Raw genomic sequence first — 13,934 nt, forward strand, 5'->3', positions numbered from 1 at the left:
TTTGGATTATGTTAGCTAGCCTTGGTGTTTTCTTGTTACTTTTCCTCCTGTAACTAAAAAAACAATTCTTTTCAATTCTAGCACTACATTATTCCCTTCATTTTAAAATTGGTTATTGTTTTGATTTTTTACATATTTTTTTGAAATGGTTGTTATTTTAGAAGTTTAAGACTATTTATCACAGTTAAAAAAAAAATATTTATCACACTTTCTTCCATCCATCACATAAAAATAACTGTATTTATCAATTAAATAATTATCAAATGGTAAAAATTTAATAGATTAGAAATTGCACAACTTGCAACTATTAACTCGAAAACTTTACCAAGGCTTGGAGTTAGGTTAAGGAAAATTTTAGACTAAGGTCTAAACGGCCATACAAGGAAGTCGAGGTTTCGAGCCTTATGACTCTCATGGAAAATGGTAAAGCCATTGAAAAGTAAAAAAACTGTTTAGTCTTTGAAGTTATCTTCAACCCAAAAAATGAATGAGTCCAAGTAAGTCGAAACTATTTCAAACACTTGACGAAATTTCATAAGTTATAAGAGAGATATTATTAAACAACAAAAAAGAAATGAAAAGGATGAGACGATGAGCTCTGATAGGACTCCTTACCAAAGGAGAGGACGTTCACCAGTGCGTCGCTTTCAAGTGAGGAGGAAGGATCAGCGGGGGGAGGTGGCTTCGTTCTGATTGTTTGTGGATGGATTAAGTGATAAGGCGACTAGGGAAAAATAATAAATAACCTTTTTTTTAGTCGAATATCCTTTTTTATTTTTTTAAATAATTGAGTTTTTTGGTTACTAAAAAATAGAATTTCGCGACAAAGAAAATTTGATGTTAAAAAATCTGCCAAACTAATAGAATTTTAAACTTCTTATTTCAATTTAGTAAATTACCCAATTAAAATATCCAACATTTTAATATTTTCCATTACATATCTAAACAAAATTATTTCATATGAATAATCTAAAATCTTATTCACAAATACATTTTTTCACGTTTAAATCCCTTAGCCAAACACGCACTCCTTATGCTACCTCTATTCCCTGAAGCAAGGATGTTCCAGTATCAGTGTTCCACCGCCATGTCCCACTGACGACAACACTTCCCTCCATCATCATCTTATCTTCTCCACTCTCTCCAATCTCCGTAAGTCCTCTTCTGATTCCAGTGTCAAATTCCAATCCTTGTTAATTTCAGCTTCATTTTCGTTTCGCTCCCACCTCTTTATCTGTTCAATAACATGATTTCACTGGTACTATGTTGTTGTTTTTCATTTATTCATCCAGTTGAAGTATTTTCATGCTGAAATATTTCCACTTTCCTTTCAGAATTCAGTGCCTGCTGGCTGCTTCACTGCAACTACAAGCTCATAGTATCTGAGATTATCCTTGTGTAGTTAGAGTTAGAGATATAGCTCTTGATTTAGTCATTTTTTTATAGAATTTCAAATACCCATTATTCTCTTTTCAACAATTTCTAGAATTTCTAATCAAAGTTTGATGCTTTAGACCTACCCACCACCTGAAAATGTCACTTGTAATCCCCTCAACAACATCTTCACCCTTTTTGCAATTTTCTGGATGGAGTTTTTACAATTCAAATCCCCAGCAAAAGTTTACCTGTAATTCCTTCACCCGTCTTCGGCATAGAATGATTTCTAGATGTAAAACAAGACATTTTTGTGCCCCTTTTGGAAATGAATCTAGTGTTGTGCATAAGTATGCAACTAGGTCCACTAATGAGGGTAGTGGTGTTATATCCTTGGATTGGGATGATGATGGAGAAATTGAAGATGCAGGGTCTCCTTGGGAAGGTGCAGTTATATACAAGAGAAACGCGTCAATCTTGCATCTGGAGTACTGCACTACCTTGGAGAGGTTAGGTCTAGGAAATCTTTCAACTGATGTGTCTAAAAGTAGGGCTGCTGTTATGGGACTGCGTGTTACGAAAGCCGTGAAGGATTACCCGAATGGAACTCCTGTTCAAATATCTATTGATGTGACCAGGAAGAAGAAGAAACTGAGGCTTGATGGGATCATAAAAACTGTCATCGGTCTTCTTTGTAATAGGTACTCTTCTCATGCCCTCTTATGCATCATTTGCAAATTTATTTTGCTTTTGATCCATCTGATATCCCAAAGAAGTGATAATTCATGAGGAAGAAGTATATAATTCATTGACACTAGGTACTAGTATTAGGATAGGATGAATGAGAAAAAAATTTATTTACCAGAACCAACTGTAGGAGCTTGCTTAACATGAATATTTCTTAACTGATATCTGTTAGTTGCATTTGATCTAAAACAAGTTGATGATAACAGCAAAAACTGGATGTCACCAGTAATTTGGATGGTAGCGGTTCCTCTGTAACAAGAAAACATCAACATAAACTTTATACTTATTGACAGCTACACTTAAAGCAAGGGATAGCTTGCTATTATAATAGTGACATGAGCATCTTTCATTTCTTATTCATTTTGATGATCTCTAAGAATGAAGAGTGCTGAATTGCTTGTTTTGATTTGACAAAATTATCAGATTATGATTTGATTACCATTCTCTCTCTGTTTGCTTCTGTGTTGTTTATATTTATTTTTGTGTGCTACCAAGTTATTGTGAAGGCTGAACTGCTGAAGGCATGAATTTTTGTTTGATAAAAGAAAAATTAATTTTTCTACTTGTTTAGATTATAGTGGCAACATTCTCTCCACTTGCCTGTGTTGCAATGGGTGGTTTCCTCTGCCCCATCATGTTGATGTCAAAACATAGTCTGATATGCTTTTAAATTTGTGCTTACCTTTGTTGCTTCTGTCAATGTGAAAGTTCAATTTAATGGAATCTACTCATCTAGTATTTAGATTTTAGAAGATATCTAGGTTTTCTCAGTTTGACATCAATCCCTAGTTTTAGTGCTGATCTGTAATTGATTATTTGCTTATGTCAATCAATTTAAGTTATTTTATCATGTGGTGAGTAACATGATATCTCATGTAAGTTAATAGCCTCTAACAGTTTGATTCACTTCAGGTCTCTGGATGCATTGCATTCCAAATACCAACCTATCTATTGTTTACTTAGTTATGGAGTATCTTCCTGGATAATTATTTCAATGTTTAATCATTCCATTAGGCTCTGCCAAAATTGCATTTATAGCAGTTTTTGTCTAGTACTTGTTGTCAGTGTTGTTAGTGGTGGTTGGCGGAAAGCCAAAAACCCGCCATATTTGACAAATAATGACGGAAGATGGCGGAATATCGGCCATGGAGTCTTGCTGGAATTCCTCCATGAGATTCCACCATGGCCAATATTTAACAACACTGCTTGTTGGTAAAGAAGCAAAACGGCAGGCCAGAAAAGGAAAAAAAAAAAAACAGATTATTTGTCGTCTTCATCTAAAAAAGAAAGAAGATACAATGCAGGCCCCTAGCGTATTCTATTTTTCTTATTCTGCAGTATAGGTTATTTCTTCTACTTCCTTTTCAATCAAATAACTTCTATGTGGTTTTCTATTGAAGGTGTTGCATGCCATCTGCTGAGAGCGTATTCTCTGAGTTCTCTCTTTTACTCTCTGAAGAACCCATTGTTGAACCAGAGACTATTGATTTGGGTGTTATTTTTGGGGAAGACAAAATTACAACTTCTGGAGACCGTGGTTTGGATGATGATGATGCACTAATTGATTTGGATGATCAACTTTATTTTCCTCCAGAGGAAAAACATATTGACATTTCAAAGAACATTAGAGACAGGGTGCATCTGGAGATTACCATGAATTCAGTATGTGATCCTGGGTGCAAAGGCATGTGCCTGAAATGTGGCCAAAACTTTAACACTGGCAATTGCAATTGTAGCCAAGTAAAAGAAAAAAGCTATGGCCCACTTGGAAATTTAAAAGAGAAGATGCAGTTGTAACATTTATGAAGTTCATGTTTAGGATTTGTGCACTGTGATCATTTTAAAAGTTATTTAATGTAATTTATTCTGTTCACTAAATAAAATGGCATGCTAGCTGATACTAATTACAGGGATTCTCAGTGGAAGAGAAGCTAATACTGCAGAACTCTACAAGAACCTATAAATCCCTTCAGTTCTATAACTTATTTGGTTTTTATAATAAACTAACAGCCATACATAGATGATAGGTAGAAGTAGTCTTAATTGCAAGACTTGTATGACTCTGACTCCTTGGAATTTTGCAAAATTTGCTGGAAGACTGAGTGAATTCATTCCAGCTTATTATCTCTTAAAAGAATTACTAGAGCTTGTTTCTTGTCTAGATGTAATTTGCCAGTAGAAGTGAAGCCAAGAGGCCACTTGCAAACAACAGCAGCAAGGAATTAAAAGCAGATGAAGCTGTGTTGGGCCTTCCAGGCATCGTCGACGGTGGAGTTAGCCCTGGTGGAGTTAGCCCCGGTGGAGTTAGCGTCGTAGGAGTAGTTGGTGCCGTTGGATTTCTAGTTTCTGGACTTGGAGGGCTGACAGATGCTGGTGGACTCTTGCTGCATTCATAATATAATATATTAGGATGTATACACATTCATTATAGGATGAAAAAAGATATGAATGCTGCAACTTCTCACCTTGTACTGGATGATGATGCATCAAAGATGCAGTTCCCACTACCTGCAATGAGGTTAGATATTATTTTTATCACAAACATGCAAAATTAGTAATTACTGTTGTGTTGTCCATTTTTTAGACAGAACAATTATAAATATTTCTTACTTGGATCAATCTTTGTAAGGGTTGCTGTTCCTTCGAAATCACAGCTGCTAGGTGCTGGATTCCTTTGGTAATTCTCGTTGAATACATAAGAAGCGTGGTAACGAACAGTGATTGGTATGTAACAGCTACCTCCTGGCTGAATTTCTGAGCAGTCTGCACCTCCCTGGCCACAAGCATGGTCGAGAACAGTCTGTAGAGCAGTTTCTGAAGCATCTGGCCTAGCAACACACCATTCACCCGCATTTGTTCTTGGAGTGTACCCGAAACCTGTAGCCAGTTGTGCCAACCCACATTGGCGTCAAAGATCATTTTAACTCTTAAGAAGGAAAAAAATTAAAAAAGTATATTCATACCCCAAATCCACCCACACCCAGGGAGAGATATGAGAGATTGAGAGATATAATAAGTGGTAATGTGTTAGGAATAGAGAAAAAGGGTGTGAATATATTAAAACCATGCTGAAATTGACCTATAGTCAACCCAAAATATTTTTGTAATTGCTGCTTAGGTAATTTAGCATGAATGTTTGCATGGGAAAGAATAACTAAATACATTGCTAGTCCTTATTGACGGTACCTGAACCGAAGCATAGAGATAAGCAGAACAAAGCAAGGTGCCAACTTCTGTGATCCATATCTATCTGCAGGTTAACTTCTGAGCAAAAGAAATGTCGTTTCCTTGTGTGTGTTGTGTGTGTGTTCTGCCTCCATTTTGTATGAAGTTCAAGCAATTTATAACCTAAGCATACGTGACTCTACATTATTAGTCATTCTCAATTCAGATTTTTCAATTACTCTGTATCACTAGCTACTATAATTATTACGTGACTCCACATTATTAGGGGATTCCTCTTATACACGCTTACAAATTGAGGGATTCCGTATCTTTTTGTTTTGATATGTATCATATTATCTTTTTAAATAATTTTTTTACTCATTTCCGAAAAAAAAATGACATGTCAAGCTGTTTTTAAAAACCATAACCATGATTGTGGAGTTGTGGTTATGGTGATGGAAAAATTACTCATATTACTCAATTATAAACTAATATTGGAAAAATCACGCTTATTAAAAAAACCTTAATTGATGCATTGACTTCTTAAAAAATGGTACAATATTTCATATTTACCCCTATTTAAGTGAGTGGTACTAGGAAGAAAGATAATTTTTTTTGATACATTAGGAAGAAAGATAATAAAAGTGAGTTTCAATTTTAAAATTGTGAAATTGAAAAATCAAATATGGAAAAATTTTGCATAATTAGCTTATATTTAGTGACATCACATAAATCTCAATGTTAGCTTATAATTAGAGACGTAGAGAGTACAAAGCAAAAGTGAATGCTCGCTTGGCTACACATTGTTCGTTGATCATTCAACATTTTCCACGTGCATATTATTATACCATGCCATTAGCCACGTGACAAATTTAAATTAATGGTGAATAGATTATAGGAGTAGTGGGTGAGAAGTAACCAAAGTTAATTATATGTTTGACAAAATTATGGAGTAGTGGGTGATAATCTCAACTTCTTTGCTTTGGTCTATGTTTGTTTCCGGCCGTAAAGCAGTTTTTGCCGTGTATTTGAATGGCAGAGAAAGACCATATCAATCTAATGGCCGCCCAACATCTATTTTTAATTTTTTATAGAGTGTGTTTAGCAATAAACTACTAGTAAAATAATATGAATGCACTTTTATTTTAATTCATTAAAAATTCATTAATTGTCTTGGTTAAACAATTAACTACCAATTCAACTTAAACTAGTTATGGTTGTAAGGCCCGAATTGTAGACCCCTTGGTCACTGAGGCTCTAATATCATATTAAACAACTAATTATTCTAAATTTTTAAGTCGATGGGTAATGATTACATGAATAATTTATATAATTATTTTTAACAATCTTTTTGAATCGCGTGCTAATGTCTAACGGATATATAAACATAACCTAAATTTTTCACATTTCTCTTTTGTGATAAAAAGGGCTAATTTTGTAAAATTATGCTCTGGTGATTGTTCTCATGATAACAACACGCGTCTTTCCATTTTATCATTACAAAGGTGCTTTTTAAGAAATCTTTTCGAGAGGTTACATATCTCAAATTTCTCCAAAGCAAACACACTTAACATTGAAGATTATATGAGATGGACTTCCGAAACAAAAATGTTATGAATAGTAGCAATCAATTTTTATATATGAGCCCCTACAACTACATAGCCTCATACCTATACCTCTCATTCTGGTGCGGGATCGATTCATTCATGTGTCTCTTCGTATAGAAGTCTTGCCACCAACTAGTCTTTGTCTGTGCCTTCTCATTACATCGACAATTATTCCTCTTTCTCGTTTGTCCCGAGTGTCACACATTTATTCTTCTTTTATTTTCATGAAAAGATAAGACAAAATGTTACATGTAACTTGAGTAAAGAGTTTGAGGTAATGGTTCAACACTTCATCCCTTAAATAAGCGGCTGGGGGTTCAACTCTCAACATTAATCAATTTTCTATTGCTAAATGCGTTGATAGTGGGGCGGAGAATTAACTCACGGCAACCAACCGTTAAAACTGAAAAATGTAACCTCATTAAAGTATACTTTTCTATACAAATTTACAAATCAAGTACAGAAAGTGAAAGATGCTTCTGATATATAAAGTTCTCCGACAATCTTTTTAAACCATTAGATGCTTCTGATTGGCAAAACTTGCCACTATGGTTCTGCCAATCAGCTTGCACTTATGAGCAAGTTTCTTATTAAATCAAAGTCAGCAAACATAATCGTGGTTACATGCTTACAGCATTATAGTTCTGGAGGCACATTTGTTCGTAATTTTCTCCAACATTAAGAATCTTAACAAATTAAAACTTTGTCCATTAGCTGAATTTATCTGTCAACCAATTCTGCAGAACTTTATCTTTTCTGCAGTTTGGTATTGAGCAGTGTAAATTCCTTACCTAATTGTTTGAGAAATAGATCTGAAATGCTGAATGAAATTTATTCCCTTATTACTCAAAATCACAGTAGTTTACAAGTGTATAGAATGCAGAATTGCAAAAAAAAATCAAAGGGAATATATAGAAAGAAGGGGAAAAAATGTAGTTACATTATTATCCTGTATAAAACCAATAATCTCAAAGATATTGGCAAAAAGTGTATGTGAGAAAAAAATTAGATGATGAAGTTTAACTGCATCATCTGACAGTTGAAGCAACTGTATGTGCCCATAATCTGAGACTATCTTTCATGTCGATTTCATTTTTCAAAGAAGGGACCTTCCAATTCATCAAAGGGTTCTCTTTTTTCCTTTTTCCATGAAACTCCCATGCTTCAGAAAGATAAGGTCTTGGAACCAAAGACTCATTGGAATCTTCTTCTTCTTCTTCTTCTCCTTGTTCCTCTTCCTTCTTTCCTAGCCTTTGCAACCCAGGAATGATTGAAGCCAAGCTTGAATTCTTATCTTCCAGTGAGAAAACAAAACCCAGATCCATGAACCCTTTTAGCTCCTCAAATTCAAGGTCTGATAAACTCTTGCTTCCCCTGTTCTTCTTCTTCTTTTCACAGCTGGTGCTGTTACCATTGTTGTTCTTCTCAGATAACAGAACCTCATGATGCTGAACCACAGGGGTTTCTTCAGCTTCTGAGTCTACGACTTCTTTACCTGAGAAAATGGTTTGAAGTTTTGGTGCAAGGAGAACAGAGTTTGGTGAAAGAGATTCATGGTTGAAACTTGTTGCTATGGATTGGTCACTCATGGATCGAGTGTGCCCTGTTCGGATCCGGTGAAGCTTTGGTACCTCTGAATCTGATGACTCTTTCACCACCTGATTTTCTACATTTTCTGCAGAATTTGTTGATGATTTTGATGATGATGTTTTGTTCAAAATGTTTTGGTCTAACCAGAAAGAATCAAAGAGGTTCATGACATGTTCTGCTTCCATTACTGGCGGCTATGGAAAGTTAGAAGAAGGCTTGTGAATTTTGTGTTAGAAGAAGTGATTAAATTACCTAAGGAATGTTGATCAACTAGTATATATATACTCTGTTTTCATGACTATAATGCCCTTCATGCTAGTCTCAATTTTACAATAGAGGGTTCAAATCAATTGTTCACACGTCACACGTTTTGACCATTTTCAACTTTCAATTTCAATTAAATAGCTTTGAAAATGTTAGAGCACATTTTAGGACATATTTGCAAAACTTGGATTCACGTTTGTCATGATCTACGTTTTCATAAGTAAGAAATAATTATTTTTAAATTTTTTGATCCACGTTTGACCTTTCCAAATTTGAAACCAAACACATTTAGTAGATATTTGTTTTTACTTAGTTGATGGTTTCATTTTTAAGTGGTATGTACAAAGAAGAATTTGTTGGGATATTTATACTCATTTAATTTGATCCTCAAGTCTCAATAGGATTAACCTCATGGATGTAAGCTATGAGATACATTGGTAATACAAAAAAATAATTTATTTTCAACATTCTTATTAATTAGTTAAAATTTAATCCATTAAAAATATAAGTCTCATATTCAATTTAATGGAATCAAATGAATTTCAGTCAATTAATGAGTGAGTGTTGAAATAAAAATGCTAAAGTGAGTGTTATTAACACTTAAAAAAAATTCTTTTTTATTTTCCGATTGAATGTGTTGTTTTTCCGAAAAAGGAAAGTGTTTTTGGAATGAGGTGGTTTTATGAAGAGGTAAAAGTAAAGGTTGATTGAGGTGAAAAAGTGAATTATGGATGCTACTAGACAAAGCTAGATATGTACTAATGTTGGTGAAGGAGTTGATATCAAAGTTATTTACTACTAATGCTGACATTTGCTGGTTGCATCTCTTCTTGTTTGTTCAATGATTGCTCCTAACCAATTTGAATGTAAGATGAATGGCTCTAACAATAGCAATGACTTTCAGTTGCTTCTATATTACACAAAGTTCAATTGCACATGTCACCGTGGTTGGCATTTGCTTTTCAAATGTGAAACTTTTGAATTCAAGATCTCATTTCCATTTAAGATGAAGCATCAATAAAGTGATGCACTAATAAAGCACATTTTTTACCGTTTGATATAAATAGATATAGTTCAATTAATGGTGGAGATTTTTGGAAATAAGTTGAAATAACTATTTAAAAATAGAAGTTGAGTGAGCTCTCATAATTTATTAAAGGTGACGTTATCTAAGTGTAGGTTTGGATTAATATAAACACAAGTTTCATTAATCTCATAGAAAATACAATATTAAAGCACTCCCTACAAAATAGGGGTTGTACCAAGCCTTAAAATGATTTAAATATAGAAACTAATTGGAAAAGCCACGACTTATAAGATTAATATGTTAAGGCCCTTTCAAAAAAAAATTTAATGTGTTAAGAGAGCGTGATTATGTCGTTCGTGCTGTGAGGAAAGAAAAGGACCTAATAAATTTTCTTTCCATCGTTTGGAATGATATATTAGAGAGAGGAAAGAAAAATTAGGACAGTAGGACCCGCAGTGCAGGTTTCCTTCCACAACTGGGAAGAAAACGGAGGCAAGGGCCATATTTCAACATAATGACACATTTATCCTCTTACTTCTCTCACAAAACAGTAAATAATTAATTGTATTGGAAAAACTACAAATAACGATGCTCCTAAGTTAGATGTAATTTTATTAGTGTTGTTTTATTCAGCATGTCCCCATTATATATTTTCTAAGAACAGTAGAAAAAGTTTCAACATGTTCGAAATAATAATTTAAAATAAATTTTTAAAAATAATTTAGTTAAAAAACCCATTATTACTTGTCATTTTTATTGGAGGATGTTTGTGTCATTTCACAAATATACAACTTTCTTTCCTCCCACTTTTCTTTCCTCTTTTCTCCAATACCAAACAACCTAAGAATCATCTTACTTTCTTTCTTCTTTCTTTCCTTTTCCTTTCTTTCCTTTCTCTTTCTTTCCTTCCTCATGCCAAACAAAGCCTCAGATTTCAGAATAGAATTGTAATATTTTATTTCTTTTGATTTTGATACTATATATAATCTCTCATACCTAACCCCGCGGGTTGCGCGCTAGTTGACTAAGCTAGTGTTAAATTAAGCTACACGAGATTAATGAAGCACAACATTATGATAAACTGTGTCGACTAATTATATCATAGCTTTTGCTCACATCACGTGTGAACAAGACAATATTGAAAAGAAAGTATAATAATGCACTTAACTAGGCCTCAAAAAATAATTATTCACTTAATTTTGTGATTTCATAATTTAAAACAGACATGTTGACTTATAGTAGCAACAAATGATTTTGCTATTTTGTTTCAAACAAATTTAATATTGAACTCAACGTATTATGAGGTGGAGAGAGGTGGAATGAAGAGAGAGATAGGAAGAAAAGAAAAAGTAAGAGAGAGAAAGTATTAGATGTGATAAATAATAAGAGAAGAGAGATAGAAATAAAAAAAAGGTGAAAATGAAGTGTTTTAAAAATGAGGTGTGTATATATCATTACTCTGCTATTTGCAAAGAGAATATTTCTTGAGAAAAAAGAGAGGTTATTCACGTGCGTAGGAGGAATATTTCACACCTAATATATATGGGAATCAGAATTTACTTATGTCTTTTCATAAACAGAAACGAATTTAAAAGCAAAAAATATAATCACTTGTATGACATACAGATATAATATTCATTACACACGGATTGGTAGTCAACTAGTCAAATACTCAGATTACAATATTTTCAAAAACAACGTTTAGAAGGGTAATTTTATTCCAAGCATTTAACAATGGTGAGAGTAATTGATCGGGTGAATATCATCATTCTAGGCAAGAGTATTGATTGAGGAGAAATGATCCGGTGGTTTGAATTTTAGAGGGGTGATGTTGTGGTGCTCTCGTCACCATGCTTAGGAGAGACTCCTACGGCTACAAAATGACACTCTGACGCTTAAATTAGAGGTTGAAGAAAGATATATAAATATTGCAAGGGTACAATCTCAAATGTTGGTTGTTGGATTGTCTAACGATCGCTCGAGGTCCTGAGCTCTACGTATATGCCTAAGGCTAAAGAAAATGACATTTGATGCGGTGTGGCTCAGATGACACAAATCCCCTCGATCACAAAACTAGAAGTGAACGTGGGTAGCAATAATGATCACACTTGTGACTTGTCAGATAGAGAGTGAGGTTAACATAATCGGAGATCCGCAATTGATTGGAGAATGGCATAGCACAATCAAGCATGAATGTGATCAAATCAACAACTAGAACAAGAGTGGTAACGACTCTCAACAACTCACTTTGAAAGCGGTTTTTACTATCATAAAATGGAAAATAAAGTTTTATTTTTAAATTGTTTACCTCGACTAAAAACTGTCACAAAAATTGTTTAGAGTAGAGTAGGTAATGATTGGTGGTCCATGAACCCATATAAACCCAATCTATTTTCAGTTCCTAACTAGTGTGATTTTACTCGGAATTGTGGAATCAGCGCTAGCTCAACAAGTAAAAGGAATCTAATTGTCCACGTGAATTTCGTGCGGGCCTTCTATCACAAAACACCGTGCAGTGTTCAAGTTATCAATTCATTTGGGCCATGTCATCAGGTGGATGGTGTACGGTTGCATCAACTTAATTAATGGGCCATTTGATTTAGTTTTAATAAAGGCGTTAGCTCCATACTCCCGTATTTGTTGAAAATAACAGGGCGTACACGTTAACATATGGAAAAATATTTGTTGAATGATGTGTATGAAGAAACATTTATTAGAAAAAGTTTATTAATTTAACGTGATCTCAGAGTTTCGGAGAAATAATCTCATGACTGGAGACTGTGCGGATATTTTGAGAAAAAAAAAGACTAAATTGTAATTTTTTAAAAATTTATTATGAAAAAATATCACAAATAAAAGCAAAAGGTATAGAACTCTTTCACTTTTAGAAATGTACCGTAGAAATTGACTTTAACTAATGATATAAATTGTTTGATTGGTTATTGTTTACAGAATTATCAAGAAATAACATAAGCCATATGCTAGTGAGTTATTATGGATTTGCATCTTTTCATTTGACATGATAATGTGAAGCGAATCATTATTTCTATGTCTTTCATCATAAAATTCACATGATGCATGATGTTAAAGAAATAATTTGTTATATATTCAATTCAGTGTGTACTAACTTTTGACTTTTAGGTGTTTATATAAAAGGATGATTTAGAGTTTCTTTCTAGTTGGAATTGTTCATTTCAATTATTATGAGATTGTTGTGTTAATCTTTTACATAATCTAATTACTTGATTTCGTAATGGGGTTGTCTAAATGACCCATGATAAAGTTTGGGTTAAATAACTCATCATCCAATCACATTGGAGATAAATGATTTGAAAATAAATTAATAAATAAAATATGAAAATTCCAACTCACTTATCTCCAATGTGATTGGATAATGTGATTGGATGATGGGTTATTTAACCCAAACTTTATCTTGGGTCATTTAGACAACCCCTTGTGTAATTAATGGTTTGTATTATAAAAAAAAACATGCTGTTAGAGGAATAGACATGTTCATCTTTAGACTAGAGGATTGCGTTAGATTTTTCTGTTCTAGCTCTATCCCCATTTCACTATTTGAACTTTGAATACAATTGAATCAGCCAATAACTTATAGATAAAGACCTCCTAATAATGCTCTCAAGCTACACACATCTGTCTATCTAAATCCTTTAACACTTTGCTTCATCACCCAGTGACCTTAGCCCCAGAGTGCAACCATCTCTAGGTGACTCTGTCATCTTCCCAGCCAGAGCTCAAAGCCTTCACATAAATGATTTTATACTATTATTTCTAACACACTCAAGCAGAAAAATCAGAGTGAAGAGGCGTGCGGGAAAATGACGATTCATATTTGTTAGTATAGATTAAAAGAGAGACATCAAAAGTTCCTCCAAATTAACTTGCTTAATTACTCCCAAAACCAATTAATAAAGGGAAATGATATATTCAGAGATGGTGGTTTCACAAGGCACTAGGATTTGCAATGATTAGCTAGCCAAAATAAAATAAACTGATAACTCACCTTTGGTGTTATATGCACTTATGTATGGACATGGGACAACCATATGCTTCACAAAATGTGTGCTTAGTGCTTTATTATATGGACATGTTATGTGTGCAGGGGTGAATTGCCGGGCAAATCTTCTTTGGCGGTGAGC

General features: G+C 33.8%; 3 protein-coding genes across 3 annotated transcripts; 1 reads left to right on the plus strand and 2 right to left on the minus strand.

Moving 5' to 3' along the window:
- The first annotated feature begins 993 nt into the window (after nt 1-993).
- Nucleotides 994-4,025, plus strand: LOC130714540 (large ribosomal RNA subunit accumulation protein YCED homolog 1, chloroplastic). The gene is made up of 3 exons (XM_057564448.1): nt 994-1,152; nt 1,335-2,075; nt 3,522-4,025. The coding sequence occupies exons 2-3, from the start codon at nt 1,534-1,536 to the stop codon at nt 3,916-3,918; spliced, it is 939 nt and encodes a 312-aa protein (XP_057420431.1). The 5' UTR covers nt 994-1,152; nt 1,335-1,533; the 3' UTR covers nt 3,919-4,025.
- Nucleotides 4,026-4,279: 254 nt separating this feature from the next.
- Nucleotides 4,280-5,365, minus strand: LOC130713374 (PLASMODESMATA CALLOSE-BINDING PROTEIN 3-like). The gene is made up of 4 exons (XM_057563144.1): nt 5,308-5,365; nt 4,732-4,998; nt 4,587-4,629; nt 4,280-4,505 (listed from the first exon to the last, which is right to left on the minus strand). The coding sequence occupies exons 1-4, from the start codon at nt 5,363-5,365 to the stop codon at nt 4,280-4,282; spliced, it is 594 nt and encodes a 197-aa protein (XP_057419127.1).
- A 2,341-nt stretch (nt 5,366-7,706) lies between these two features.
- Nucleotides 7,707-8,731, minus strand: LOC130716139 (uncharacterized). Its single transcript, XM_057566341.1, has one exon. It carries the CDS (start codon nt 8,666-8,668, stop codon nt 7,922-7,924), a length of 747 nt encoding a protein of 248 aa, XP_057422324.1. The 5' UTR covers nt 8,669-8,731; the 3' UTR covers nt 7,707-7,921.
- Between the last annotated feature and the right edge of the window lie 5,203 nt (nt 8,732-13,934).

Source organism: Lotus japonicus, chromosome 4, assembly GCF_012489685.1.
Source record: "Lotus japonicus ecotype B-129 chromosome 4, LjGifu_v1.2".
Classification (NCBI taxonomy): Eukaryota; Viridiplantae; Streptophyta; class Magnoliopsida; order Fabales; family Fabaceae; genus Lotus; species Lotus japonicus.

What these genes read in the sequence shown, in the direction of transcription:
- LOC130714540 (XM_057564448.1), top strand. Translation starts at nt 1,534, where the DNA reads ATGTCACTTGTAATCCCCTCAACAACATCTTCACCCTTTTTGCAATTT. An exon ending in ATCGGTCTTCTTTGTAATAG is followed by an intron (nt 2,076 to 3,521) that starts GTACTCTTCTCA and finishes TTTCTATTGAAG; the next exon opens with GTGTTGCATGCCATCTGCTG.
- LOC130713374 (XM_057563144.1), bottom strand. Translation starts at nt 5,365, where the DNA reads ATGGATCACAGAAGTTGGCACCTTGCTTTGTTCTGCTTATCTCTATGC. An exon ending in ATCTCTATGCTTCGGTTCAG is followed by an intron (nt 4,999 to 5,307) that starts GTACCGTCAATA and finishes AACTGGCTACAG; the next exon opens with GTTTCGGGTACACTCCAAGA. An exon ending in GCATCATCATCCAGTACAAG is followed by an intron (nt 4,506 to 4,586) that starts GTGAGAAGTTGC and finishes TTATGAATGCAG; the next exon opens with CAAGAGTCCACCAGCATCTG.
- LOC130716139 (XM_057566341.1), bottom strand. Translation starts at nt 8,668, where the DNA reads ATGGAAGCAGAACATGTCATGAACCTCTTTGATTCTTTCTGGTTAGAC.